The following is a 26797-nucleotide window of genomic DNA, read 5'->3' on the forward strand; positions in this document are numbered from 1 at the left end:
ACCCAATCACTTTGCCAGAACGCCACCTGTCCCTCACCCCAAACCAAGGCGAGACTAGACCCACAGCCCGTCATGCCCCTCCATCGCCATTGCCTCACCCTGGGCAGGTCGCCACCGCCATCATCTCTTGCCCGGAACCTTGTAATGACATCCATTGCTGCTTTCCCCACTGCTCTCCTAGCAGCCCGCAGTTCATCCTTCACAGGCACCCAGCGAGCTTTTTCCAATATCGACCAGCCGTGTCCTTCCCGGCTTAAAGGCCCCAGCCACACTGGTCTCCTCTTGGCCGCTCTGACCCTCCAGACACATTTCCACACCCCGACCCCGACCCCAGCTTTTCCTATGGCTGCCCCTCGGCCTTCTGGTCTCAGTGCAAGGGTCCCCTGAGTTGGGGAGGACTTCCTGACTTAGGGATTTAATCCTACCAGACCTGAGGCCCTGAACCTAACTGTCCCCTATACCTGGGCCTCCTTAATGACATGCAAACAAGCGGTTAGAATAAGATGGAACTTGGAGACATTGTAGAAAGTAGGTCTACCTTTCATCTAGCGCCAATATTCCAGCTTTGCGTGGAAATTACCGAAAAATCGGTACAGCGGTCTGGTAGGGTAAGTAACCCCTCCCACTGAGCTCGGCCTGCGCCGCCAGGGGGTCCCAGAGCCAGTGCACCGGCTGGACGTTGAAGCACCATCCAACTGCCTCCGCCAGTGACACTCTCAAGGGGTACGTACACTCAGTGGGCACCAGTGGGGTGGGCCCCTGCACAACTTACCCTTCACAGTGGATGGTGGCAGCCAGTCCACGCAGCCAATGGGCCTGCGAGGATAAACTCCTCCCACTGAGGTCCCAACTGCAATCAGGGCTCAGCTACAACAGGAGGGTGGACGCAGCCCACATGGCAGGAGGGGCAGGCGGGCTGCACCTGAGTGCCCAGCGCAGGTGGTCAAGGAGGCTCTGCCGCTGGACCCGACAAAACACCTACTGCCTTAGGCCAAGCGCAGGAGAAGCAGCAGCTCTACCGAATAGATAAAACCCAACGCGAGGAGGCCGCCAAAATGAGGAGACAAGCGCGTCCCAGATGGAAGAACAGGACAAAGCTCCAGGAAAAGAACGCAACTAAATGCAGACAAGCAGTCCACCAGATGCAAGAGCTCAAAGACACTGGCGATAAGGGTGCTCAGTGAGCTTCAGGAAGAGAAGATGAACGCTAGAATCTAAAGAGATCAGAAACATAAACACAGAGACAGGAAGCATAACAAAGAACCAATCAGAAATGAATACATGGGCTGGAACGAAGAATGCATTACAGGGGATCAACAGTGGAGTACAGGAAGCAGAGAATCCAACCAGATGTTTTAAAGATGCCCTTTCTGGGTAGCTCAGTCAGTGGGAGCATGGTCCCGATATGCCAAGGTTGCAGGTTCAATCCCTGGTCACGACACATACAAGATCAACCAATGAATGCACGAATAAATGGAACAACCAGTCATCTATGTCTCTCTCTCTCTCTCTCTCTTTCTCTCTCTCTCTCTCTCTCTTTTTCCCTCCCTCCCTTCCTATCTCACTCTCTAAAAATCAATCAATAAAAAAAAAATTTATTTAAGACAAGGAAGCAGAAAACACCCAATCAGAACAGCAAAAGGAAAAAAAGAATTTAAAAAAAGAGAATAGTTACCCTGACCAGTTTGGCTCAGTGGATAGAGCATCAGCCTCGGACTGAAGGGTCCCAGGTTCAATTCCAGTCAAGGGCATGTACCTTGGTTGCAGGCACATCCCCAGTAGGGGGTGTGCAGGAGGCAGCTGATGGATGTTTCTCTCTCATTGATGTTTCTGGCTCTCTATCTCTCTCCCTTCCTCTCTGTGAAAAATCAATAAAATATATTTTAAAAAAGAAAAAAAAAAGGAGAGAATAGTATAGGAGCCTTTGGGACAATTTCAAGCATATCAGCATTCACACCATGGGGGTGCCAGAAGGAGAAGAGAGAGCAAGAAATGGAAAACCTGCCGAAACCGGTTTGGCTCAGTGGATAGAGCGTCGGCTTGCGGACTGAAAGGTCCCAGGTTCGATTCCGGTCAAGGGCATGTACCTGGGTTGCGAGCACATCCCCAGTAGGGGGTGTGCAGGAGGCAACTGATCGATGTTTCTCTCTCATTGATGTTTCTAACTCTCTATCTCTCTCCCTTCCTCTCTGTAAAAAATCAATAAAATATATATATAAAAAAAAAAAGAAAAAGAAATGGAAAACCTATGTGAAAAAATAACGATGGAAAACTTCCCTATCCTGGTGAAGGAAAGAGACGTACAAGTCAGGAAGCTCCCAGAGTCCCAAACAAGATGAACCGAAAGGGGCCCACACCAAGACACATCATAATTAAATGCAAAAGGTCAGCCTGGCCAGTGTGGCTCAGTGGGTGAGCATCGGCCCCTGAACCAGGAGGGCATTGCTGGTCAGGACACAAGTCCAGGTTGCAGGCTTGATCCCTGATAGGAGGCAGCTGATTGATGTTTCTCTTTCATCGATGTTTCTATCTTTCTATCCCTCTCCCTTTCTCTGTCTAAAATCAATAAAAATATTTTTAAAAGAGACATTTAAAAAGAAAAAAAACAAAAAAATTAAAAATACATTTTTAAAAGTTAAAAAATAATTTTTAAAAATTCTAAAAAGACATTTATCTTAAAAATAAAAAAGCAGGCCCTGGCTGGTTTGGCTCAGTGGATAGAGCGTCGGCCTGTGGACTCCAGGGTCCCAGATTCGATTCCTGTCAGGGGCATGTACCTTGGTTGCAGGCACATACCAGTAGGGAGTGTGTAGGAGGCAGCTGATCGGTGTTTCTCTCTCATCGATGTTTCTAACTCTCTATCCCTCTCCCTTCTTCTCTGTAAAAAAATCAATAAAATATGTTTAAAAAAATAAAAATAAAAAAAGCAGTTAGTCTCCTACAAGGCAGCTCCCATAAGACTGTTGCTGATTTCTCAACAGAAATTTTGCAGGCCACAAGGGATTGACAAGAAATAGTCAGTGATGAAAAGCAAGGACTGGGGTAACCCATTTTGGACCCCCTTCCTGCTGCCTCTCGGTGCATGGGATGGAGCTCAACCAACTCAGCAACACTCTCCAAGGCATGACTGTCTTTTTTTCTGTTTGTTTTGTTTTGTTTTGACATGACTATGTCTTAAAATAGAGGGGAAACTGCCTGGCCAGCATGGCTCAGTGCTTGAGTGTGGACCCATGAACCAGGAGGTCACGGTTCAAATCCAGGCCAGGGCACATCCCCTTGTTGCGGCCTCCATCCCCCAGTAGGGGGCGTGCAGGAGGCAGCCAATCGATGATTCTCTTTCATCATTCATGGTTCTATTTCCCTCTCCCTCTCACTTCCTCTCTGAAATCAATAAAAAATATATATATTTTCACCCTGGCTGGTTTGGCTCAGTGGATAGAGCATTGGCCTGCGGACTGAGGGGTCCAGGATTTGATTCCAGTCAACGGCACACGCCCAGGTTTCGGGCTCGATCCCCAGTCAGGGGCGTGGAGGAGGAAGCCGATCAATGATTCTCTCTCATCATTGATGTTTCTATCTCTCTCTCTCCTCTCCCTTCCTCTCTAAAGTCAATAAAAATATATATATTTTCAAAGGGGTGAAACTTGGACACAAAGGTAGAGAGGGGCAGAGAGCAGACAATATGAAGACACAGGGGACGATGGCCATCTGTAAGCCAAAGGACACTGGAGGCCACTGGAACCCAGGGGAGAGGCCTGCCCCTGCCATAGACTCTCTCTCAGCCTCAGAAGGAACCAACGCTGACACCTTGACCTTGGACGTCTGGCCTTCAGAATGGAGACGGTACATTTCTGTCATTTAATCCCCACAGTCGGTGGTACTTTGTTTCAGAAACCTCCAGAGACTAATACAAACCCTAATCCTTCGGTGCCTACCATTCGCTATAGTTCCATGGTTGTTTAGATTTTCTTCTTAAAAAAAAAAATATTGTTCTAACCGGTTTGGCTCAGTGGATAGAGCGTCGGCCTGGGGACTGAGGGGTCCCAGGTTCGATTCCGGCCAAGGGCATGTACCTTGGTTGCGAGCACATCCCCAGTAGGGGGTGTGCAGGAGGCAGCTGATCGATGTTACTCTCTCATCAATGTTTCTAACTCTCTATCCCTCTCCCTTCCTCTCTGTGAAAAATCAATAAAATATATTTTAAAAAATATTTTTATTGATTTCAGAGAGGAAGGGAGAAGGAGAGGGAGACAGAACATCAAGGATGAGAGAGAGCCCTGACTGGTTTGGCTCAGTGGATAGAGCGTCAGCCTGCGGACTGAAGGGTCCTGGGTTCGATTCCAGTCAAGGGCATGTACCTTGGTTGCAGGCACATCCCCGGTAGCGGGTGTGCAGGAGGCAGCTGATCGATGCTTCTCTATCATCGATGTTTCTGACTCTCTTTCCCTCTCCCTTCTTCTCTGTAAAAAATCAATAAAATATATATTTAAAAAAAGGATGAGAGAGAATCATTGATCAGCTGCCTCCTGCACGCCCCTTACTGGGGATCGAGCCTGCAACCCAGGCATGTGCCCTGACTCGGAATCGAACTGTGACCTCCTGGTTCATAGGTCGTTGCTCAACCACTGAGCCACGCCAGCTGGGCTGTTTAGATTTCCTGAATAGGCAAAATTCACACACAATCAAAGACTCAAATCCCAAGTGCACGCATCAAAGAGCTTTGCCAAATGCCCGCGCCACCATCACCGGGGTTTGATTCCCTTTCTATCACTTACCGGCATCTGGTGTTCTTGCCTGTTTCTTGTCTCTTGCCCTCGGGCATCCTCCCAGTCCCTGAATGAATGTTAGATCCTCCTGGACTGACTTCCATCCTCATTCTCCACTGGCTCCCAGGTCCCAGGAAAGTCCAGGAGATCCAGTGAGGAATGTGGGGGACTGGGTGAGCCCACGGTGACCCTCAGGGAGAGGGAAGTTGGCCCCTCCCAGAAGCAGTGGGTCACCCCATTGTAAGTTCTGGCCGGGAATGAATGACTCCATTGGGGTTCTGAAGGGGAGGGACATATCGGGGTGGAACTAGAATCTGGACAAGAAGAGTTTACTGAGGCCCCTGGGGGAACATGCTGAGCCAGCACCTCCCCCCCCCTGCACCCCCCGCTCAGTGAGGCCCAGTGGTTGGGTCCTTTGTGAGGCAGGCTTGTGGAGACAGGAACTTTGAGGGTCAGTGGCCAGAAGAGGTAGAGAGTCTCAGAGGAAGGAGCCCCTGGGAGCAGGGCCCCACACGCCATGGCCAGCGTGGTGGTAAAGACGATCTGGCAGTCCAAGGAGATCCATGAGGCAGGGGACCCCCCGGCGGGCGTGGAGAGCCGCTCCCAGATGATCCCAGAGGCTCCTGGGGTGGTGACCAGCCCAGCCAAGGGGATCTCGAAGAAAAAGAAGGCTGTGTCATTCCACGGGTGGGTTCATGGTACCCTGTCAGCTATGGTCCTGGCGCCCAGCACTGCCTCCCCCACAGCATGAGTCTCGGTGTGGGTGCTGGTGAAGAGGAGGGGGCAGGGGAGGGGCAGGCGAGGAAGAAGTCAGGGGAAGGGGGGACATCAAAGGAAGAAGAAAGCCAGGCCAGTGTGGCTCAGTGGTTGAGCGCCAACCCATGAACCAGGAGGTTACCATTAGATTCCCGGTCGGGGCACAGGCCTGGTTGCGGGCTCGATCCAAAGGGGGCATGCAGGAGGCAGGCGATCCATGATTCTCTCTCATCATTGCTGTTTCTATCTCTCTCTCCCTCTCCCTTCTTCTCTCTCAATAAAAAACATATTTTTTAGCCCTGGCTGGTTTGGCTCAGTGGACAGAGCGTCGGCCTGTGGACTGAAAGTTCCCAGGTTTGATTCCAGTCAAGGGCACATGCCCGGGTTGTGGGCTTGATCCCCAGTAGGGGGCGTGCAGGAGGCAGCTGATCAATGGTTCTTTCTCATCACTGATGTTTCTATCTCTCATTCCCCTTCCTTCCTCTCTGAAATCAATAAAAATAGACATTATTTTAAAAAGAAAATAGGTAGTAGGAAGAGGAGGAAGCAGAAAGTAGGCGGTGAGGTTGGAGTCAGAGAATATGGGATATGGAGACAGGGAAGCAGGAGGGGCCATAACCCACTGAGGCTACATTTTTTTTTTTAATTGATTTCAGAGAGAAAGGGAGAGGGAGAGAGAGAGAAAAACATCAATGATGAGAAAGAATCATTGACCGGCTGCCTCCTGCACGCCCCACACTGGGGATCGAGCCCGAAACCTGGGCATCTGTCCTGACCGGGATTCGAACCGTGACCTCCTGGTTCATGGGTTGACGCTCAACCACTGAGCCACGATGGCTGGGCTGACGGTACGTCTTGACCCCCCTGCCCATCTCTCCTCCCCAGGGTGGAACCTCGGATGTCCCACGAACCAATGCACTGGTGTCTGAACCTCAAACGGTCCTCGGCCTGCACCAATGTGTCCCTGCTCAACCTGGCTGCCGTGGAGGCCACGGACTCCTCCGTGACAGACTCTACCACGGAAGACAGCAGCTCGCTGGCGCTGCCCGTGGCCCCCACCTCCCCCACCCCACCCTGGACTCCAGATGATCCAGATATCACGGAACTACTGGTGAGGGGCCCCAGCCGGGGAGGATGGAGGGGTGTCTGTGTGGCTCTGGTCACTTTTTGAAAAAAATAATATTTTTATTTATTTCAAAGAGGAAGGGGGGGAGAGAGAGAGAGAGAGAAACTCAATGATGAGAGAGAAAAATTGATCGGCTGCCTCCTGCACACCCCCTACTGGGGAAGGGGAGGCTGGGGACGGAGCCCGCAACCCAGGCATGTGCCCTTGACCAGAATCGAACCCGGGCCCTTCAGTCTGCAGGCTGACGCTCTATCCACTGAGCCAAACCGGCCAGGGCTGGGAGTTGGTCTTTCGCTCATACAGTCACATCACAATGTCCCGGGTAAGGCCAGGGTCACAAAGGATGAGTCAGCCCAGGCCCCTGCCCTGAAAAAGCACCCAGTCAACACCTGCTTCTCGCGCTGTCTCCCAGGGACCGACTGGGGAAATACATCCTTTAATAGAGGCCATGCTGGGAGCCCAGAAGAGGAACCTCACCCCAGGATGGGTGCATCTGGGCGGAGTTCCTGGAGGAGACAGTGTGAGAACTGGGCTTTGGTTAGAGGAGTAGTTGTTCTCTGAGGGGCTCACCTAAGAATCGGGGGGTAAAGCCGGGAGGTGATCAAGATCTGTAAGAGCTTAGAGAGTTCCCCACAGAAGCATAGAGGGAGGCAGTAACTGGCCCTAACTGGTTTGGCTCAGTGGATAGAGCGTCGGCCTTCGGACTGAAAGGTCCCAGGTTCGATTCCGGTCAAGGGCATGTACCGTGGTTGTGGGCACATCCCCAGTGGGGCGTGTGCAGGAGGCAGCTGATCAATGTTTCTCTCTCATCGATGTTTCTGACTCTCTGTCCCTCTCCCTTCCTCTCTGTAAAAAATCAATAAAATTAAAAAAAAAAAAAAAAAAGAAGCATAGAGGGAGGCAGGCCTACAGCTTGGTCCTTTTACCGCCCCCACCAGCCCCGCCCCCTGGCCAGGCGGCCCCAGGCCAGCCCTGACCTGGGCGCGATGTGGACACTGACAATGACACTAACAATAACCAGGATTGCCTGGCCCGTGGGGCTCATCCATTTGGTTGTGTCTCCTCCCAGGGACCACAAGGTTGCTGGTTTGAGTCCCAGTCAGGGCACACGTCCAGCTTGTGGGCTCGATCCCTGATAAGGGGTGTGTGTGTAGGAGGGAGGTAGCTGAGGGATGTTTTGCTCTCACATGGATATTTCTCTCTCCTCTCTCTCTCTTTCTAAAAATCAATATATTTTTTTAAAATAAGTCAGGATAGCATTCTTAAGGTGAGTATTCTTTTTTATTAAATATATTTTTATTGATCTCAGAGAGGAAGGGAAAGGAAGAGAGAGATAGAAACATCAATGATGAAAGAGAACCACTGACTGGCTGCCTCCTGCACGCCCCCTACTGGGGATCGAGCCCGCAACCCGGGCATGTGCCTTTGACTGGAATAGAACCCGGGACCTTTCAGTCCGCAGGCCGAGGCTCTATCCACTGAGCCAAACCGGCTAGGGCTAAAAATCAATATTTTTAATCTTCAAAGAAACGAAGACAATAAGGATGCTCATAATGATGCTAATGAGATTCACTGGCAATGACTGAGCACTTCCTATGTTTGGGAGCCTCCGTTCCCTTATCTGTGAAATGGAGATGCGTGTATTTGTTCTTACAGACACATTTCTTCAACGCCTACAACGTGCCAGACGCTGGTCTAGGAGCAGAAATAGATAGCAGGATCCAAGACAGGGTTCTGGATATAACCGCACCCACTTCCTGCGGTTGTCATGACAACGAAGTGCCGTTCATTCATGTGAAACGTTTCGCACACAGTAGCCAGCTGTAAGCACAGCATAAGTGCTGGCTGTTGGTGTCATTCTTTTTACTTACCCCCGTTTCACACGTGAACTTATTGAGGCACCAAAAGGTTAAAGAGCATATCCGATGCCCGGGCTGGTTTGGCTCAGTGGATAGAGTGTCGGCCTGCGGACTGAAGGGTCCTGGGTTCAATCCCGGCCAAGGGCACATGCCTGGTTTGCGGGCTCGATCCCCAGTGGGGGGCGTGCAGGAGGCAGCCGATCAATGATTCTCTCTCATCATTGATGTTTCTATCTCTCCCTCTCCCTTTCTCTATCAAATCAATTATATATATGTCTAGAGAGGTGGAGTGACCTCTGCAAGCTCAGAGAGTTGATCAGAAACAAGGTCAGGATTGGAAGCCTGGGGAAAGTCCTTTCTTTGCCTGGAAGACTCCCCTGGGGCTGGTGGGGGGCCTGGAGGCAGGGAGGCCGGAGGAGGCTGGTGGAGTAGGAGGGCCAGTAGGGAGAAGGGAGCAGGGCAGGCCCCGTCGGTGGGACGGACAAGGGGAGCCATCCCCTCCCCAGGCGGAATGCTGTCCCCCCTGTGAGTGCGGCTCAGGCAGTGCAGGCTGCGCTTTGCCTCCTGCCAGAGCCGTTTCTGAGTCACACCCGCAGGGGATTGTGCTGCCTCAGAAAGAGCCCTGGGCAGCCAGCCGGGATCAAGGCCGATGCGGCTGGCCGCCAGCCCGTGTGGGGTGCGGGGAGCAGCAGCAGCCTCCTCCCGGCCTCAGGTTCCTTCTCTGTGGAACGGAAGAAGCGATGACAGCCAGCACCTCGGGGAGCGTGCAGGAGCAGCGAGGAGGGGCAGGCAGGAAGAGCACAGAGGTGGAGCTGAGCAGAGAGCAGGGGCAGGAGCACAGAGAGGGGCCCAGAGAGAGGGGACAGAGGGGGACAGAAAGGAGAGGTGCGGACACCAAAGAGAAGGGGGACAGACAACTAGAGCAGCGGTTCTCAACCTTCCTAATGCTGCCACCCTTTCATACAGTTCCTCATGCTGTGGTGACCCCCAATTTCATTGTGACAAACTGAACATAATGAAAGCATAGTGATTCATCACAAAAACAATAGGTAATTATATATGTGTTTTCCGATGGTCTTAGGCGACCCCTGTGAAAGGGTCGTTCGCCCCCCAAAGGGGTCGCGACCCACAGGTTGAGAACCGCTGAACTAGAGAGAGAGGTTAGAGAAACAGGGAACGGGGCACGGAGACCCTGCTTGAGTGACAAGCTCAGATTGGGCAGAGACAATGGGAGAATGAGGAAGCAAACAGCCTTAGCTACTTCTGTCTTTTTTTTTAAGAGAGAGAGAGAGAGAGAGAGAGAGAGAGAGAGAGAGAGAAACATCCGTTAGTTGTTCCACTTACTTATGCATCCATTGGCTGCTTCTTGTATGTGCCCTGACCGGAGATCGAACCCACAACCTTGGCATATTGGGACGACAGACACTGTAACTTACGGAGCTACCTGGCCAGCGTGGCGTCTGTCTTAAGCTATGACATCTTTGTGAGGCCAAAGGATGCAACTGAAAAGGTGCTGCTGCTTTTCGGAAAGGCCCATGAGTGAAGGCAAAGACGTACAGGGCAACTGAGCCCTGCTTGGCGCTGTCCTGCTGTCTGTAGACTCTCCTGAGGCTGCGAGCTTTGGGTTCTCACCCCTTCCTGCTAGATCCCGTCCTGCTGTCCTTATTTTGTTTTTTAATCCTCACCTGAGGATATTTTCCATTGATTTTTAGAGAGAGGGAAAGACAGAGGGAAAGACAGAGAGAAATATTGATGTGAGAGAAACACATCGATTGGTTGCCTTCTGCACGTGTCCTGACCAGGGCCTGGGCCCCAGGCTGGGGAGGGGCCTGCAACCAAGATACATGCCCTTGACCGGAATCGAACCCGGGACCCTTTGTTCCACAGGCCAGCGCTCTATCCACTGAGCCAAACCAGCTAGAGTGATAGCCATATTTTTAAAAAGGTAGACAGAGGCAGGTGAAATTCATTTCAGTGTATTTAATGGCATACAATTGGGCATAGTATTCCCTTATAATCCTTTTTTCTTCCATAGGATCCATTTTAATGTCCCTTTTCCTTCCTGATTTTAGTAATTTGAGTCTTCTCTCTCTTGTCCATAGTCAGCCTGGCTAAAGATTTGTCAATTATGTTGATCTTTAAAAAAAACAACACCAACTTCTCATTTTGTGGATTTTTACATACTGTTTCTCTTCTATTTCTTTTTTTACCACTGTCTTTACTAATCCCTCCTTCTGCTAGCTATCAGTTCAGTATACTCTTCCTTTTCTAGTTTGTTAAAGTGGAAGTTTACATTATTAATTCTGCGTGCTTTCTTCTTTTTTGATGGAGGTGTTTAGTGCTCTAAATTTCCTTCCAAGTATTTCTTTCCCTAATCCCGTACGTTTTGGGTTACTGTGTTCATTTTCCTGCACCCCCAAAACATTTGATCACTTCTCCTGTGACTTCTTCTTCTACTCATTGGTTGTTTATTAGTGTATTGTTTAATTTGCATATATGTATTTCCCAAATTTCTTTCTGCAATTGATTTTTTTTCTTCTTGATTTCAGAGAGGGAGAGGAAAGGAGAGAGAGAGAAACATCAATGATGAGAAGGAACCATTGATCGGCTGCCTCCTGCGGGGATTGAGCCCGCAACCTGGGCATGTGCCCTTGACCAGAATCAAACCCGGGACCCTTCAGTCTGCAGGCTGATGCTCTATCCACTGAGCCAAACCAGCCAGGGCTCTGCAATCGATTTCTAAGTTCACTCTCCTGATGTCATCAAGGTCAAAAAACGTACTTTGTATGATGTCAATCAATCTTTTTCAATTTATTGAGAACATTTTGGGAACTTTTCGTGTGCACTTGAGGAGAATGTGTATTCTGCATTGTTACATGGCATGTTCTATACATGTCTGTTAGGGCTGGTTGATTGAGTGCTGCTCAAATTTTCTATCTCTTTGCTGATCATCTGTCTAGTTGTTCTAGCATAGAAAGTGAGGTATTGAAATCAATCATGAATGTTGAATCGTCAGTTTCTCCCTTCAATTCTGTCATGTATTTTTAAGTTTTGTTAGGTGCATATATATTTATAATTGTTATATCTTCTCAGCAACTCAACTCTTAACAGTTTTGCCAGGTTTTTTTTGTTTTTGTTTTTGTTTTTATATATTTTATTGATTTTTTACAGAGAGGAAGGGAGAGAGATAGAGAGCCAGAAACATCGATGAGAGAGAAACACCGATCAGCTGCCTCCTGCACACCCCCCACTGGGGATATGCCCGCAACCCAGGCACATGCCCCTGACCGGAATCGAACCTGGGACCTCTCAGTCCGCAGGCCGACGCTCTATCCACCGAGCCAAACCGGCTTCGGCCCAGTTTTTTTTTTTTTTTTTTTTTTAATTGATTTTATGAAGGGGTGGAATTTGGGGGAGGGGTTGACTCCACTTTGCTGTCTCCTTAAAACAGTATTTATCACACTTGTTCTCCACAGCAATCATGCAAGAAATGTGATATTGTCCCCATCTTACAGTGCAGGAAACTTGTTCTCTCTTTTCTCTTTGTGTATCAGTTCAGCAACTGTGAAAGGAACCAAAGTGACCTGTTTATTTCTCACATAAAGATCTCAACAAATAGAGCGGGCCTGCTCTTCAAATGCAGAAGGTTACAGGCTCCTGTGTTCTGATGGCTCAGCTATTAAGTCACAAGTTTGGCTGCTGAAACTAAAAGACGCAAACAGCCCTGGCCAGTTGCTCAGTGGTTAGAGCGTCAACCTGTGGACTGAAAGGTCATGAGTTCTATCCCTGGTCAAGGGAACGTACCTCAGTTGCAGGTTCGATCCACGGCCCTTGCCAAGGCACATGCGAGAGATAACCAATCGATGTGTCTCTCTCACATTGATGTTTCTCTCTCTTTCCCCCTCCTCCTTCGCTTCCATTCTCTCTAAAAATCAATGGAGCCCTAGCTGGTTTGGCTCAATGGATAGAGCGTCTGCCTGCGGACTGAAGGGTCCTGGGTTCGATTCTGGCCAAGGGCACATGCCTGGGTTTCGGGCTTGATCCCCAGTAGGGGGCGTGCAGAAGGCAGCCAATGGATGATTCTCTCTCATCATTGATGTTTCTATCTCTCTCCTTCTCCCGTCCTCTCTAAGATCAATAAAATATATATTAAAAAATAAAATCAATGGAAAAAATGCCCTCAGGTGAGGATTAAAAAAAAAAAGACACCGAAACCGGTTTGGCTCAGTGGATGGAGCGTCGGCCTGCGGACTGAGGGGTCCCGGGTTCGATTCCGGTCAAGGGCATGCATGTACCTGGGTTGTGGGCACTTCCCCAGTGGGGGATGTGCAGGAGGCAGCTGATCGATGTTTCTCTCTCATCGATGTTTCTGGCTCTCTATCTCTCTTCCTCTCTGTAAAAAATCAATAAAATATATTAAAAAAAAAAAATCTCTCCATAAACATCACCAAAAAAAAAAAAAAAAAAAAAAAAAAAAGACACAGAACAGCATAGCTTAAACAAGATGGAAAATGTCATCTCTCATCCGTAAGCCTTCAGAGGTGGTTGGAATCTAGGATGGGGGCCCCACAGTGTCGGAATTCAGGCTTCCTCTATCTCAGGGATGGCGAACCTTTTGAGCTCGGCGTGTCAGCATTTTGAAAAACCCCAACTTAACTCTGGTGCCGTGTCACATATAGAAATTTTTTGATATTTGCAACCATAGTAAAACAAAGATTTATATTTTTGATATTTATTTTATATATTTAAATGCCATTTAACAAAGAAAAGTAAACCAAAAAAATTAGTTCATGTGTCAGAGGTGACACTATCTTGTTCTGTCTTCCATCTCATGCTCCAAAATGGCTTTAGCCACCAATTTTGCACCCCGGCCAACAGGAAGAAAGAAATGGGGCCGTTCTCTCCTCTTTCCCTTATCAAAGGCATGACTGGAGGCACCTGAGGCATGACTCACATTCATGTGAGTGGCGGGCACTCATTATCTTCATTGTTCCCACTCACATTCCTCGGCCAGAACTTAGTCACATGACCACAGCTGGCTACAAGGGAGCCTGGGAAATGTAGTCTTTGGCTGCGAAGTCATGTGCTAGGCTAATTTCTGTAAATGTGGAAGAGCTGCGAGTGGACCCTGCCTCATGGGTCCCTCCTGAGCCAGTCTGGCAGGAATCACAGAGCATTTTATGGAGATGAAAGATAGCAATGATCCAAGGCCACCTGGGGATGTCCCTTGTCCACCCCGGTACACAGCACATGAGACTAGACGGCCTTGTCAGATTTTAACCCCAGAACTTAGGCCACCTCATGCGCTGTGTCCCTGGGTGGACAAGGGACATCCCCTCTCTGAGCCTCATCTGCCTCTCTCGCAGAGCGGGCCAAATCATCTCAACAGGTGTGGTTGTGAGGAAGGAAAGAGAAAATGTGTGTACGTGCTTGGCCTGGAGCGCAGTGCCTGCTTGTGTCCAGAAAGTGGGTCACCTTTAGAATCCCCCAGCGCCTGGAGAGGAAGGCAGAGCATGTGCCTCAACAATTTATCTTATTTATGTCTGTGGATCCTGCAGGCTTTGATCTCAGTGTTCGGCTGACACCATCTTCCTTCCTCCACCTGTCTGAGTGCTCCCCCACCCCCTCTCCCTCCTGGTCCTACTTATTGTTCCTACCAAGTCCACCACGGCCCTGGCTCTCGGGGCAGGAGTACCTGGAATCAAGGTCACGCGGCCACTCTAGGGCAGAATCGAGGGGTGCCCTGAGCCTTTTCTCGGTGCTAGACTTGTTCCTGGGCTTGGGGTTTTGCTCCCACCCACCTGTCTCTCCTCCTTCCCCAGAGCGGGGTCAATAGTGGATTGGTTCGAGCCAAAGACTCCATCACCAGCTTGAAGGAGAAAACCACCCGGGTCAATCAGCATGTGCAGACGCTGCAGGTGTGCGGACCGCCCTCCCCCCAACACCTCCTCTTCCTCCAGGGCCGCTTGGCTCTCTTAGGCCCCTCCACCAACTCAGTGAGCCCGTAGCCCAGCTGGGAAGCCAGAGGCTCAGAAAGGAAAGCAGTTTTCCCAGGCCTAGTCTCTCCCCACCACGGGGGGCCGGGGGGGGGTGCGGGAGGGGGCAGAGTGGGCTGTCCCCTGTGGACCACACCCTAACCCTACCCGCTCCCTTCCATGCTCCAGAGTGAGTGTTCTGTGCTGAGCGAGAATCTAGAGAGAAGGCGGCAAGAGGCAGAAGAACTGGAAGGGTACTGTAGTCAACTCAAGGTGAGCCTGCTGGGAGGGGGGGCAGGAGTGGGGTGGGGGGAGCAGGGAGTGGACCTAGGAAGAGGGTGGGGGGAACGGAGTGGGTGGACATGAGACGGTGGGGGAGTGGAAAGCAGCACAGGACAGGCTGAAGAAGAAAGTCATCCTTTTAACCAAGGGAGCCAGGCTCCGAAGGGGTAGAACAATAGGCAGGGGGCAGACACTGGCTGTCGGGGCGAGGGGGGAGGGGTGCAGCCTGTATGGAAATAGAGGGGAAGGGCAAGGAGGCAGAACTGGAATGGGAAGGCAGGGCCCCTGCCCTGGTGTCCTGACCCAGGAGAACTGCCGGAAGGTGACCCGCTCGGTGGAAGATGCTGAAATAAAAACCAACGTCCTGAAGCAGAACTCCGCCCTGCTGGAGGTAAGGGGGTCGGGGGTGTCCCAGGACTGGGGACAGGGTACTTGGTCAGACTTCAGGCGGGCCTTTCCCACCCCACCATCACCCCGCCCCCTTCATGTTCACGGTCATGCTTCTCTGTGCACGGTAATAGTCAGATCCCGGACTCGTGTGTTGGACTTCGAGCGGGAATGTCCGTGGCGCCCATATGCCCATACATCTCCCGGCAAAATGTTGGGAAAGTTTCAAGTGTTCTTCCCAAACGGAGAGACTGACACCTCGGAGGACTGCAGTGGGGGGGTGGAGGACTTGGGGGGTGCAGGGCTGAATGGAGACAGGGAGGCAGGCATCTTCAAATGGGAGAAAGGTCCCCAAGTACCGGCAAGGGGGAGTCCATTTAGACTCCAGGCTGGACTTCCCAATATCCTGTCCCCCACGCCCATCTCAGGGACTCACTGGGTGGATCTGGGGGTGGAGGTGATAGTGGGGGGCAAGGGGCTCCACGCCCTAACCCTGCCCCCCCTCAGGAGAAGCTGCGCTACCTCCAGCAGCAGCTGCAGGACGAGACTCCCCGGAGGCAGGAGGCCCAGCTGCAGGAGCTGGAGCAGAAGCTGGAGGCCGGCCTGTCCCGGCAGGGCTGCTCGGGGCCGCCCGGGAGCCCCGACGACCCCCCGCGTCCGCGCAGCCTGGTCTCCGGCTGCTGGGGAGCGGGGGCCCGGGCCGGGGAGGGCCTCGTCATGAGTGAGCAGGAGGTGCAGAAGGTGTCTGCCGGCCTGGAGGACCTGAGGTGAGTGGGTCCTGGGGTCCAAGACGGAAAGATCTTGGGGGGCAGGGCCCGGGGGGGTGGAGCCCTGAAGAGCCTGGGAGGGCGTTTCAGGAGGTGGTGACCTAGAAGGGCAGGAATTGTGTGTGTGTGTGTGTGTGTGTGTGTGTGTGTGTGTGCACGCGCGCATAGACGTGGTCTTGGGGTGGCGGGCACGATGGGGACGGGTCCGAACCCAGCCCTGACCAGCTCCTCACCTTTCCCCTCCAGGCGGGAGGTGTCCTCGCTGACCGCGCGGTGGCACCAGGAGGAGGGGGCGGTGCAGGAGGCCCTGCGGCTGCTGGGGGGCCTGGGCGGCAGGCTGGACGGCTTCCTGGGCCAGTGGGAGCGGGCGCAGCGCGAGCAGGCGCAGACGGCACGGGGCCTGCAGGAGCTGCGGGGCCGCACCGACGAGCTGTGCACCATGTGAGGGCCACGGCGCGGGGCGGGGCCGCGGGGGGGCGGGGCCTCGAGGGAAAGCGGTGGACCAATCAGCTGGGACCAAGAGGGCCCGACCAGATACTGACACGAGGAAGCTCCTATAAGAAGAGGCTGGCCATCCCTAATAAGGCCTGAGGGGCGGGGTCAATTAGAGACGGTTTCCCACACCTTCAAAGGACAGAGGGAGGAGCCAAGTAGGCTTAGTGAGAGTCCATTGGAGAACGAGGAGGGGGTCTTTCAGCCCTAAAAACATAAAAGGCCCTGGCTGGTTTGGCTCAGTGGGTAGAGCGTTGGCCTGTGGACTGGGGGGGGGGTGGGGGGGGGAAGGTCCCAGGTTTGATTCTGCTCAAGGGCACATGCCGGGTTGCAGGCTCCATCCCCAGTGAGGGGTGTGCAGGAGGCAGCTGATCAATGATTCTCTCTCATCATTGATGTTTCTCTCTTTCTCTTCCTCTCTGAAATAAGTGAAGATATATTTTAAAAAATAATTTTTAAAAAGCCTACAAAAAATAAATAAAAGGAGCCGGGGCCAGTGAGTCCAATGGTTAGAGCCTCAGCCTGAGCACCGAATGGTCTCAGGTCGGATTCCCTGTCACGAGCATGTACCTGGGTTTCAGGTTTGATCCCTGACCCCCTCCCCCCCCCCCCCCGTGGGGGTGCATGCGGGAGGCAACCAATGTTTCTCTCTCTTCCTCCCTCTCTCACCCATTTCCTACCTCCCTTCTATTCTGTCTAAAAAGCAATGGGGAAAATATCCTCGGGTGAGGATTAACAAAATAAAATTTTTAATTTTTAAAAATAAACATAAAAGGAGGGGTCAATCAGAGCAGAGAGGGGCAGGCAGGGCGGGGTATTAGCCCTGCTGGTCACGGGCCCAGCCTGGCTCGGAGGGGCGCCCTCGAAGCCCTGGCTATTGTTCCGCTTCAGGGTGGAGCGGTCAGCCGTGTCCGTGGCTTCGCTGAGGAGCGATCTGGAGGGCCTGGGCCCTGTGAAGCCGATTCTGGAGGAGCTGGGGCGGCAGTTTCAGAGCTCCCGCAGAAGTTCCGACCTCTCCATGAGCCTGGAGCGGGCCCCCCAGGGCTCCTGCACCCGCTGTGCCAGGTAAGGGGCCCAGGCCTGGCTCCGCGCGTGCGTTCCCTAAAGACAAAGCATGGAAGGAGCTGGGCGTTGGCGGGAGTGGGAGGGAGGGCACCCCAGGCTGTACTGTAGGACCAGCAGTCCTGGTGCATTATGGGAGCCACACTTCCCACGTGGAGTCAGTATCTCCTGGAACACCAGAAAGTCTTGATATAGTCAAGCAATCTAGAGTTCTAGTGCATTGTGGGAAGATTGGGATGTGACAATGGTTCTCAACCTTCTGGCCCTTTAAATACAGTTCCTCATGTTGTGACCCAACCATAAAATTATTTTCCTTGCTACTTCATAACTGTAATGTTGCTACTGCTATGAATCATACTGTAAATATCTGATATGCAGGATGGTCTTAGGCGACCCCTGTGAAAAGGTCGTTCGACCGCCAAAGGGGTTGCGACTCACAGGTTGAGAACCGCTGGTGGAGGCTGGGTTTATGGGTGCATTGTGGGGAGGTGAGACCTTGGTTTATCAGAGCGCCCAGGGACACCTGGTTCGGGTCCTATTAGGAAGGGGGAGGGCTTCCAATACGAGGTGGGATCAGATGAAACCAGTCCATTGTGGGAAGTCTGAGCTTTTGATGGACTGAGGGCCATCGCTGCCCTTGGGGAGTGGGACTCCCCAGGCATTGTGGGAACTCCCACGCTGCGGAAACCAAAGGATAGCTCAGGCACTGCAGGTTGGCCCCGTGCAGGGTGGCGAGGTTGCATGGGTGCTCAGCGGAAAGGGGCCCCGGGTGGAGGCTGGGCGGTAGGCGTCCTGGGAATGGAGTTGGTGCCAGGCCTCTTTCACCTGCTGACTCCCCTCCCGCAGCCAGGGGCAGCAGCTGTCCACGGAGTCCCTGCAGCAGCTGCTGGAGCGTGCCCTGACCCCGCTAGTGGACGAGGTGAAGCAGAGGGGCCTGGCCCCTGCCTGCCCCAGCTGCCAGCGGCTGCACAAGAAGATTCTGGTACCAGGGCCCCGTGGGCCACCACACCCCACTTTTTTTGTCAGAGAGGGGGCGGGAGCCCCAGGCTCGGGGTGGGAAGACTGAGCTGTGGGCAGCAGGGGTACGGGGGACACCGGGCTCTGATGATTAGGGGCAAGCAGTTTAGAAGGTTGAATTTAGAGGCATTTTGAAGAGAATGTCATTTTGTGGACATTTTAGAATCCAGCACAGGTTCCATTGGTCAATCTTTTTTAAAATATTTTTTTATTGATTTCAGAGAGGAAGGGAGAGGGAGAGAGAGAAACATCATTGATGAGAGAGAATCATTGATAGTCTGCCTCCTGCACACCCCCTATGAGGGATCGAGCCTGCAACCCAGGCATGTGCCCTTGGCCGGAATCGAACCGGTGACTCTTCAGTCCGCAGGCAGACACTCTATCCACTGAGCCAAACCGGCTAGGGCTCCGTTGGTCAATTGTTAGGGAACCTTGGTGGCGGACATTGCCCAGAGCATGATGGGACACTGGGTATGGGGCACTGAGACACAGGAGACAGACACATCTACAGCTTCGTAGGATGCAAACCTGGTTTTCTGTGGGGCTTAAGAGAGGCCACATATTACACGGGGTCGCTGAGGTCGGCCAGGGAACGCACGTCGCAGTAAACTAGTGCATTTTGGGAAGTGGGGCCACAGCTCTGCCTGGGCCGTGGCACCACCGACTTCAAGCCCAACAGCTAATGGAACTTTCCGTCCTGATGGAGTGTACGCAGGGAGCTGATGTCTTACGGGCTCCGGCCTGACGATAGAAGTTGTAGCGGGTGAGACAGACGAGCGAGGCAGTGAGGGACATTGGTGTGGCAGAGCTCTGGGCCAAGGGGCCCGGTGCATGCTGGGACACAGGGGACCAGAGCACGGAGGACCACTGTTGTGACAGAGATGCTGGTCGGTAGCTAAGGAGACGGGAGGTCTTAGGGGATGCAGAAGGCCACCACGTGAGGGATTCTGGGGGCCAAACACACATCCAAGGCATCATGCTCCGTGGGCATTTGGGGAAACTAAGACGGATGCCGGTTTAGTGTTTGCTGGGACACAGAAGGCCAGGGCGCCGGGGACAGGCGGAGGGGCAGACCCAGGTTCAGCACACAGGGGCGTTTGGAAGGCCAGGGCATTGTGGGACGCTGGGGTCCGCTGGAGGCATGATAGGGTACCTTGAGGGAGGAATGTGGGCCCCATGGGCCCCTGCCCCTGGCCCTCCGCGACCCAGCTCCCTCCACCCCCAGCCCAGTCAGGCAAGCCCAGCGGCGCCTACACTCCTCTCCCCAGGAGCTGGAGCGCCAGGCCTTGGCCAAGCACGTCAGGGCAGAGGCCCTGAGCTCCACCCTTCGCCTGGCCCAAGACGAAGCCTTGCGGGCCAAGAACCTGCTGCTGACGGACAAGATGAAGCCGGAGTGAGGAAGGAGGCTGAGGGCATGGGAGGAGGGTGAGGTCTTGGGGGTCGGGCCTGAGTCTCCCCCTCTACCAGCCCCGTGGCACCTGGGCCCACCAGCACCGACCGCCCACTGCCTGTCATTGCAGGGAGAAGGTGGCCTCCCTGGACTATCTACACTTGAAGATGTGCTCCCTCCATGATCAACTCAGCAACCTGCCACTTGAGGGGTCCACGGGGACAATGGGAGGAGGAAGTAGTGGGGGGACTCCCCCCAAACGTGGGGGCCCTAACCCGGAACAATAAATGGCCCCTCATGCTGGCATGAACTCTGTCTCCTTTTTGGCACCAAAAGATGGTCAGTAATTTGGATGCACACCATGCCGTCCTCAGCTCACAGGCGTCTCCATCCCAGGGAGATGCTGATGGTGGGCCAGGTCTTTGGAAAGAAGGTAGGGGGTAAAAGAAGGTTCTAGGATGCAGTCTGCGTCAGTCAACCAACCTTTTTTTAGGGTAATTTTTCCTAGGTCATTGCCTATTGCTGTGCAAAGAATTATCCCCAAAACTTAGCTGCTCAAAGCAATAGCTGTGTATGATCTCACAATTTCTGAAGGCCAGGAATCTGGGAGTAGCTTAGCTGGATGGCTCTGGCTCAGGGTCCTCACGAGTTTGCAGGATGGGAGCTGGGGCTGCAGTCATCTGAAGGCGTGACTGGGGCGGGAAGGCTCGCTCTCATGGCTGCGGGCCGGGGGCTCAGCTTCTCATGCCAGCTCACTTCTCCCGGAGCAGCAGTCTGAGAGAGAACAAGTGTCTTTGGTGACCTAGGCTCCCAAGTCACATGGTATCATTTCCCCTTTTTATGTTCCTTGGAATTGAGTCCAAATCTTACTCAGGGGTCATGTCAGAGCATTTGCAGACATATTTTAAAGAGACTGTCAATTTGTGGACATATTTTAAACGGCCATGATAGTGCTATTTTAAGCTTTTAATCAAAGTATAATATAAACAGAAAAGTTCACAAATGAAAAGCTCCATGAGCCCAGCCAATGTGGCTCAGTGGTTGAGCACTGACCTATGATCCAGGAGGTCACAGTTCGATTCCCAGTCAGGGCACATGCCCGGGTTGTGGGCTCAATCCCCAGTGGGGGGCGTGCAGGAGGCAGCCAATCAATGATTCTCTCTCATCATTGATGGTTCTATCTCTCTCTCCTTCCTCTCTGAAATCAATAAAAAATATACTTTTAAAAGCTCCATGAATTATCATGAAATAGACATGTTCCTGTAACCACCACCAAGATTTAAAAATCCAGTTTATAGCACCCGCTGAATCCTTTCTCATGTCCCCTCACAATCACTACCCTCTCCTTCAAAGGTAATCTCTATTCTAACACATTGCAATAAGGCAAGAAGAGAAAGAATATAAGGGCAGAGAAAAAGAATTCTGAGATGTCATAATTATACATATAGAGAATCATAAAGAACCCAATGGGCCGAAGCCGGTTTGGCTCTGGATGGAGCGTCGGCCTGCGGACTGAAGGGTCCCGGGTTCGATTCCGGTCAAGGGCATGTACCTGGGGTGCGGGCACATCCCCAGTGGGGGGTGTGCAGGAGGCGGCTGATCGATGTTTCTCTCTCACCGATGTTTCTGGCTCTCTGTCTCTCTCCCTTCCTCTCTGTGAGAAATCAATGAAATATATTTAAAAAAAAAAAAAAAAAAAGAACCCAATGGAATAAATTATTAAACATCAGTGAGTTTAGCAAGGAAGCTGAACAAAAGCTGAACAAATCTGCCCTAACAGGTTTGGCTGGTGGATAGACTGTTGGCCTGCGGACTGAGGGGTCCCGGGTTCGATTCCGGTCAAGGGCATGTACCTTGGTTGCGGGCACATCCCCAGTAGGAGGTGTGTGGAAGGCAGCAGATCGATGTTTCTCTCTCATCGATGTTTCTAACTATCCCTCTCCCTTCCTCTCTGTAAAAAATCAATAAAATATATTTAAAAAAAATAATTTAAAAAAGCTAACAAGTCTAGCAAAAGACATGCCATCCCCTCTACAGAAAAGTTACAAACATAACTGAGAGACGTTAAAGACCTTAATAAATTGTGGGGGTTAAGCCATATTCATGGTCTATCAGATATTATAAAGATGCTACTTTAAAAAAAAAACATTTAAATTTAACATTATTTTAAGCCCCAATTGATTTACAGATTCACAGCTAGCAGATACGAGATTTATTAATGTGGCTTCATTTGTACCCACAGGGTGATGGGAACTGGGGTGGGAGGGTCTAAATCCCTTCAGACGATGAATAATCATCATCATTTTACAGAGTCGTATGGACCATATGTTTATATGCCCAAAAGTTCATGGGTTGAAGCCCTAATCCCCAGTGTGATGGTATTTGGAGATGGGGTCATTAGGAGATAATTAGGTTTAGGTGAGGTCATGAGGGTGGGGCCCCATGATGGGATTAGTGCCCTTGTAAGGTGAGGCACACTCTTTCTCTCCCCACCATGTGAGGGTACAACAAGAAGGCAGCCATCTGCAAACCAGGAAGCAGGCTCCTATTAGACACCAAACCTGCCAGCACTTTGATCTTGGCCTTCCTAGCTTCTGAAAATGAGAAATAAGAATTTGTTGTTTCAGCTGCCTGGTCTATGGCATTTTATAATAGCGCAAACTGACTAAGACACAGAGAAAGAAAAAGGCCCAGAGAGGATAAATCATTTACACAAGGCCCTAACCCGTTTGACTCAGTCGGCCTGCGGATTGAAGGGTCCCAGGTTCGATTCCGATCAAGGTCACATATCTCTCTTGTAGGCTCCTCCCCGGCCCCAGCCCTGGTCAGGGCTTGTGGAGGAGGCAACCAATCGATGTGTTTCTCTCAGACCGATATTTCTCTCTGTCTTTCCCTCTCTCTTCCACTCTCTCTAAATAGCAATGGACAAATATCCTTGCGAGAGGATAAATAAATCAAGTAGTATCTTTTTAAAAAGCCATTTACATAAGGGTACATAGTTAATGGGTAAAGAACCAGGATTGCACCTCCTCCCAAGCCCCTTTTACATCCCTCTAAGACAGTGGTTCTCAGCCTTCTGGCCCTTTCAATACAGTTCCTCATGGGGTGACCCACCATAAAATTATTTCCGTTGCTACCTCATCACGGTCATGTGGCTACTGTGATGAATCGTCACGTCCATATCTGACCTGCAGGAGGGTCTTGGGCGACCCCTGTGAAAGGGTCGTTGGGCCGCCGAAGGGGTCGCGACCCACAGGTTGAGAACCGCTGCTCTAAGGGCCCATGTGTCCAGGGATAACTGGAGTCCCATTTTCCACCTGAAAAGATAGCATCTCATTAAAGCGCAAACAGATGGACACCGTAATCCCAGAATCCCATCTTGAGGCTCTGTTCCGTGAGGTCGCTCGGCACCAGGACCAACACTAGCCGCCAAGACCCAATCAACAAATAGCTGCCCTGGCCTGTCTGGCTCAGTGGATAGAGCACCGGCCCGCGGACTGAAGGACCCCGGGTTCAATTCCAGTCAAAGGCTGGATCCCCTTGTTTGCAGGCTCGATCCCCAGACCTGGGCCAGGGCCTGTGAGGGAGGCAACCAATCGATGTGCCTCTCACATCAGTGTTTCTCTCACTGCGTCTCTCCTCCTTCCTTCCACTCTCTCTAAAAATCAATGGAAAAATAGCCTCAGGTGAAGGTTAAAAAAAAAAAGGTTGGGAATGTCATTAAAATAAAGGAATTATAAGATTGTGGAGATATTGCCCTGGCCGGTTTGGCTCAGTAGATAGAGTATGGGTCTGTGGACTTCGGGGTCCTGGGTTCGATTCCAGCCAAGGGCACTTGCCCGGGTTGTGGGCTCGGTCCCCAGTGGGGGGCGTGCAGGAGGCAGCCAATCAATGATTCCCTCTCATCATTGATGTTTCTATCCCTCTCTTCCTCTCTGAAATCAATAAAAATATTTTTTAAAAAATTTAAATAGCAACTACATGTTTAAAAAAAGATTGTGGAAATATTAAATTTATAAAAAAACAACAAAAAACACCCACAAATAACTACTTTGAACACTTAAAATAGACTTTGATGTAAGGGATTGGCTGCACAGGTGATGGAAGGCCCGAGGGCCGAAAGGAGTTGTAAGGGAAGCCACAGATTAGCAGCAGCCGGAAGCCACGACCACCTTGGGATGGAGGATAACAGAGGAGGTGATGCCGTGGAGTTAAGGGACCGAGTTCACCTGCTGGAAGCAGAAAGCACGGCAGGGCAGGTCCGTCCAGTAAGAGCCACGGCCACCTCAGAGAAGCACCCTGAAGCAGAGGCTGCGGGGCACGCCTGCCGGTCCCCACACCCCACCCCACCTCCTGCCAGTGTCGCAGAGGAAGCCACTGAACACCACTGTCCTTGCGGCCATCGTAGCGCCATCTTGGTCCATTGCCGCAGCCACTGGATCCCCTATCACTCCACAGCTGGAACTGCATCCCCGTCGGCAGGGATGGTGACACATCACCAGGGTGCCGCTGCACACGGTGGGTCACCAGCACCCCATTCCTTGTTGGCAGGGAGCGCACCACTGTGTGTGAACCCTGAAAACGAACTAAACCACCCCCCAAACCCCACCTCTGAGAATCTGCCCCGAGTTGCCCGCAGTGGCGTCAGTCACGGTATCTTCAGGCGACAAAAAGCACACCAGTTATTTTAACAGATGGTGTCTGTCACCTAAAGAAACGTTACGGTAGCCACCCCCTGCTTATTCGCAGTTTCACTTTCCATGGTAAACCCCGGGGTAGAAGATGTGTAATGGAAAATTCCAGGAATAAACAATTCCTTCGTTTTAAATTGGGCACGATTCCACGCGGCATGATGAAATCCCACGCGGACCAGCTCCATCCCGCCCCGGGCATCAATGATCCCTTTGTCCAGTGTCTCCACGCGTTAGTCACTTAGTCACTTAGTGGGACTTGGTTATCAGATCGACTGTATCCCAGTCGGCGCTCATTAACTCTCCTTTCCCTTTATCAATGACCCCACAGCCAGGCACGTTCATGACAGCGCGGGGTGGGGCAAAAGTAGGTTTACAGTTGCGAGTATGGGGAAACACAGCTTACTCTTGTATTATCATTTATTATCGTATTGTTTTCTATATGAACAACTGCAAGCCTGTTTTTGCCCCACCCAGTATATTGTTAGACGTGTTCTATTATTAATTACTGTTAACCTCTTACTGTGCCTAATTTATAAATTAAACTTTATCATAGGAATGTATAGGAAAAAAAACAGTATATATAGGGTTTGGTATACATTTTATATAGATATAGATATATACATACATAAATATGCATATACATATACATATATACATATATATATATAGTATATATACACTGAGTGGCCAGATTATTATGACCAGCCAGATTATTACGACCACCCCATCAGTACTTTGTTGGGCCATCTTTCGTCTTCAATACTGCAGCGATTCTTCTTGGCATTGACTCCACGAGATGTTGAAAGGTGATGCGAGGAATCTGACACCTGCCTGATGAATAGCACTGTCCAGTTCTGTGAGATTTGATGGTTGTGGAACCAGCTGCCTGATGGCTCTTTTAACTTCGTCCCACAAATGCTCAACTGGATTGAGATCTGGTGATTGTGGGGGCCGCCTAAGCAAGGTAAAGTCTCCCTCATGTTCTTGAAACCACTCCTGCACAATACGAGCACCGTGGCATGGCGCATGGTCTTGTTGGAAGAAGCCGTCTCCATTGGGATACGCCATCAACATGATAGGATGAACCTGATCAGCAATGATACTTAGGTATGTGGTGCTATTCAGACATTTATAATGATCTGGCCCTCTAGCAACTTCAGCGTGAAATTATAGCTAATTTGCCTACAAACGTCAGGTGGTCATAATTAATCTGGCCACTCAGTGTATATATAGGCTTTCATGCATCCACTGGGGGTCTTGGAACGTATCCCCCCCCAGGATAATAATAAAGGGAACTACTGTACTTAGGTATAAAGGGTTGGTAACTAGGTAACCAAAAGGCAAAAGGATAACCTGATGGTATCACGGTGCGATTCACTCACTACAGCAAGCAGCTACCGCCGTGGGCAAGCAGAGCAAAGGATAAAGTTTAGCATTATTGACAGCAAGCGCCTGGGTGAGGTTCCCACTGGAGAGGAAACTCAGGCCGCGAGGGGGCGCTGCCCAGCCAGCGCCGGCGTGTCTGAGCGCCGAGGCCCGCCGGGCGCTGCGACCCTCCCGGGAAGCTGCGGGCGAAATGGTGCTGACGTTGCGGAGGGTGGGCAAGGTTCGGAAAAGTGGCAAACTAGACTTACCAGCGGTTACGAGAAGGAACCGCCTCAGCCAGGGTGAAAACACTGCTGGGTGACGCTGGTGGGAACCAGAAACTGACGGGAAATGAGCAGAGAGCCCACAGGAAGGAGCGCGTCCCCTTCACGTCCTCCGGGCGTCGGGTCTCGTTGGCGCCCCCTCCTGGCCAAGTGCAGCACAGCCGGTGGGCGAAGCGAAAGTGGTTTTCAGAGTCCCAACCTCAGATTCACAAAGCCCAGAAGAGGGGGATGACCTAACCGGTTTGATTCAGTGGATAGAGCACCGGCCTGGGGACTGAAGGGTCCCAGGTTCGATTCCGGACAAGGGCACGTACCTTGGTTGCGGGCACATCCCCAGTGGGAGGCGTGCAGGAGGCAGCTGATCGATGTTTCTATCTCTCTCCCTTCCTCTCTGTAAAAAATCAATAGAATATATATATATATATTTTTTTTAATATATTTTATTGATTTTTCACAGAGAGGAAGGGAGAGAGATAGAGAGTCAGAAACATCGATGAGAGAGAAACATCGATCAGCTGAGATGTGCCCACAACCCAGGTACATGCCCTTGACCGGAATCGAACCTGGGACCTTCC

At 51.5% G+C, this 26797-nt stretch overlaps 1 protein-coding gene and 1 long non-coding RNA gene across 3 annotated transcripts; one reads left to right on the forward strand and one right to left on the reverse strand.

The window, feature by feature from the left end:
- The first annotated feature begins 5283 nt into the window (after positions 1 to 5283).
- TSKS (testis specific serine kinase substrate) lies at positions 5284 to 20166 on the forward strand. Its single transcript, XM_036307258.1, has 11 exons — positions 5284 to 5453; positions 6408 to 6633; positions 14330 to 14425; positions 14672 to 14755; positions 15072 to 15155; positions 15659 to 15918; positions 16165 to 16359; positions 17302 to 17475; positions 18319 to 18454; positions 19758 to 19882; positions 20010 to 20166. Exons 1-11 carry the CDS (start codon positions 5284 to 5286, stop codon positions 20164 to 20166), a joined length of 1707 nt encoding a protein of 568 aa, XP_036163151.1.
- LOC118655439 lies at positions 18778 to 26584 on the reverse strand. Of its 2 annotated transcripts, none has more exons than XR_004967268.1 (3): positions 26208 to 26584; positions 23017 to 23196; positions 18778 to 20653 (listed from the first exon to the last, which is right to left on the reverse strand). It is a non-coding gene; the product is annotated as an uncharacterized LOC118655439 (long non-coding RNA). The 2 variants fall into 2 exon arrangements; XR_004967267.1 differs by having other exon boundaries at positions 22994 to 23196; positions 26208 to 26582.
- Between the last annotated feature and the right edge of the window lie 213 nt (positions 26585 to 26797).

The sequence above is a fragment of the Myotis myotis genome, unplaced genomic scaffold (genome assembly GCF_014108235.1).
Source record: "Myotis myotis isolate mMyoMyo1 unplaced genomic scaffold, mMyoMyo1.p scaffold_m19_p_45, whole genome shotgun sequence".
Lineage (NCBI taxonomy): Eukaryota > Metazoa > Chordata > Mammalia > Chiroptera > Vespertilionidae > Myotis > Myotis myotis.

Bases quoted from the DNA above. Each gene is read 5' to 3' on its own strand.
- TSKS (XM_036307258.1), top strand. From the start codon at position 5,284: ATGGCCAGCGTGGTGGTAAAGACGATCTGGCAGTCCAAGGAGATCCAT. The intron at 5,454-6,407 runs GTGGGTTCATGG...TCTCCTCCCCAG, and splicing joins AAGGCTGTGTCATTCCACGG to GGTGGAACCTCGGATGTCCC. The intron at 17,476-18,318 runs GTAAGGGGCCCA...CCCCTCCCGCAG, and splicing joins TCCTGCACCCGCTGTGCCAG to CCAGGGGCAGCAGCTGTCCA.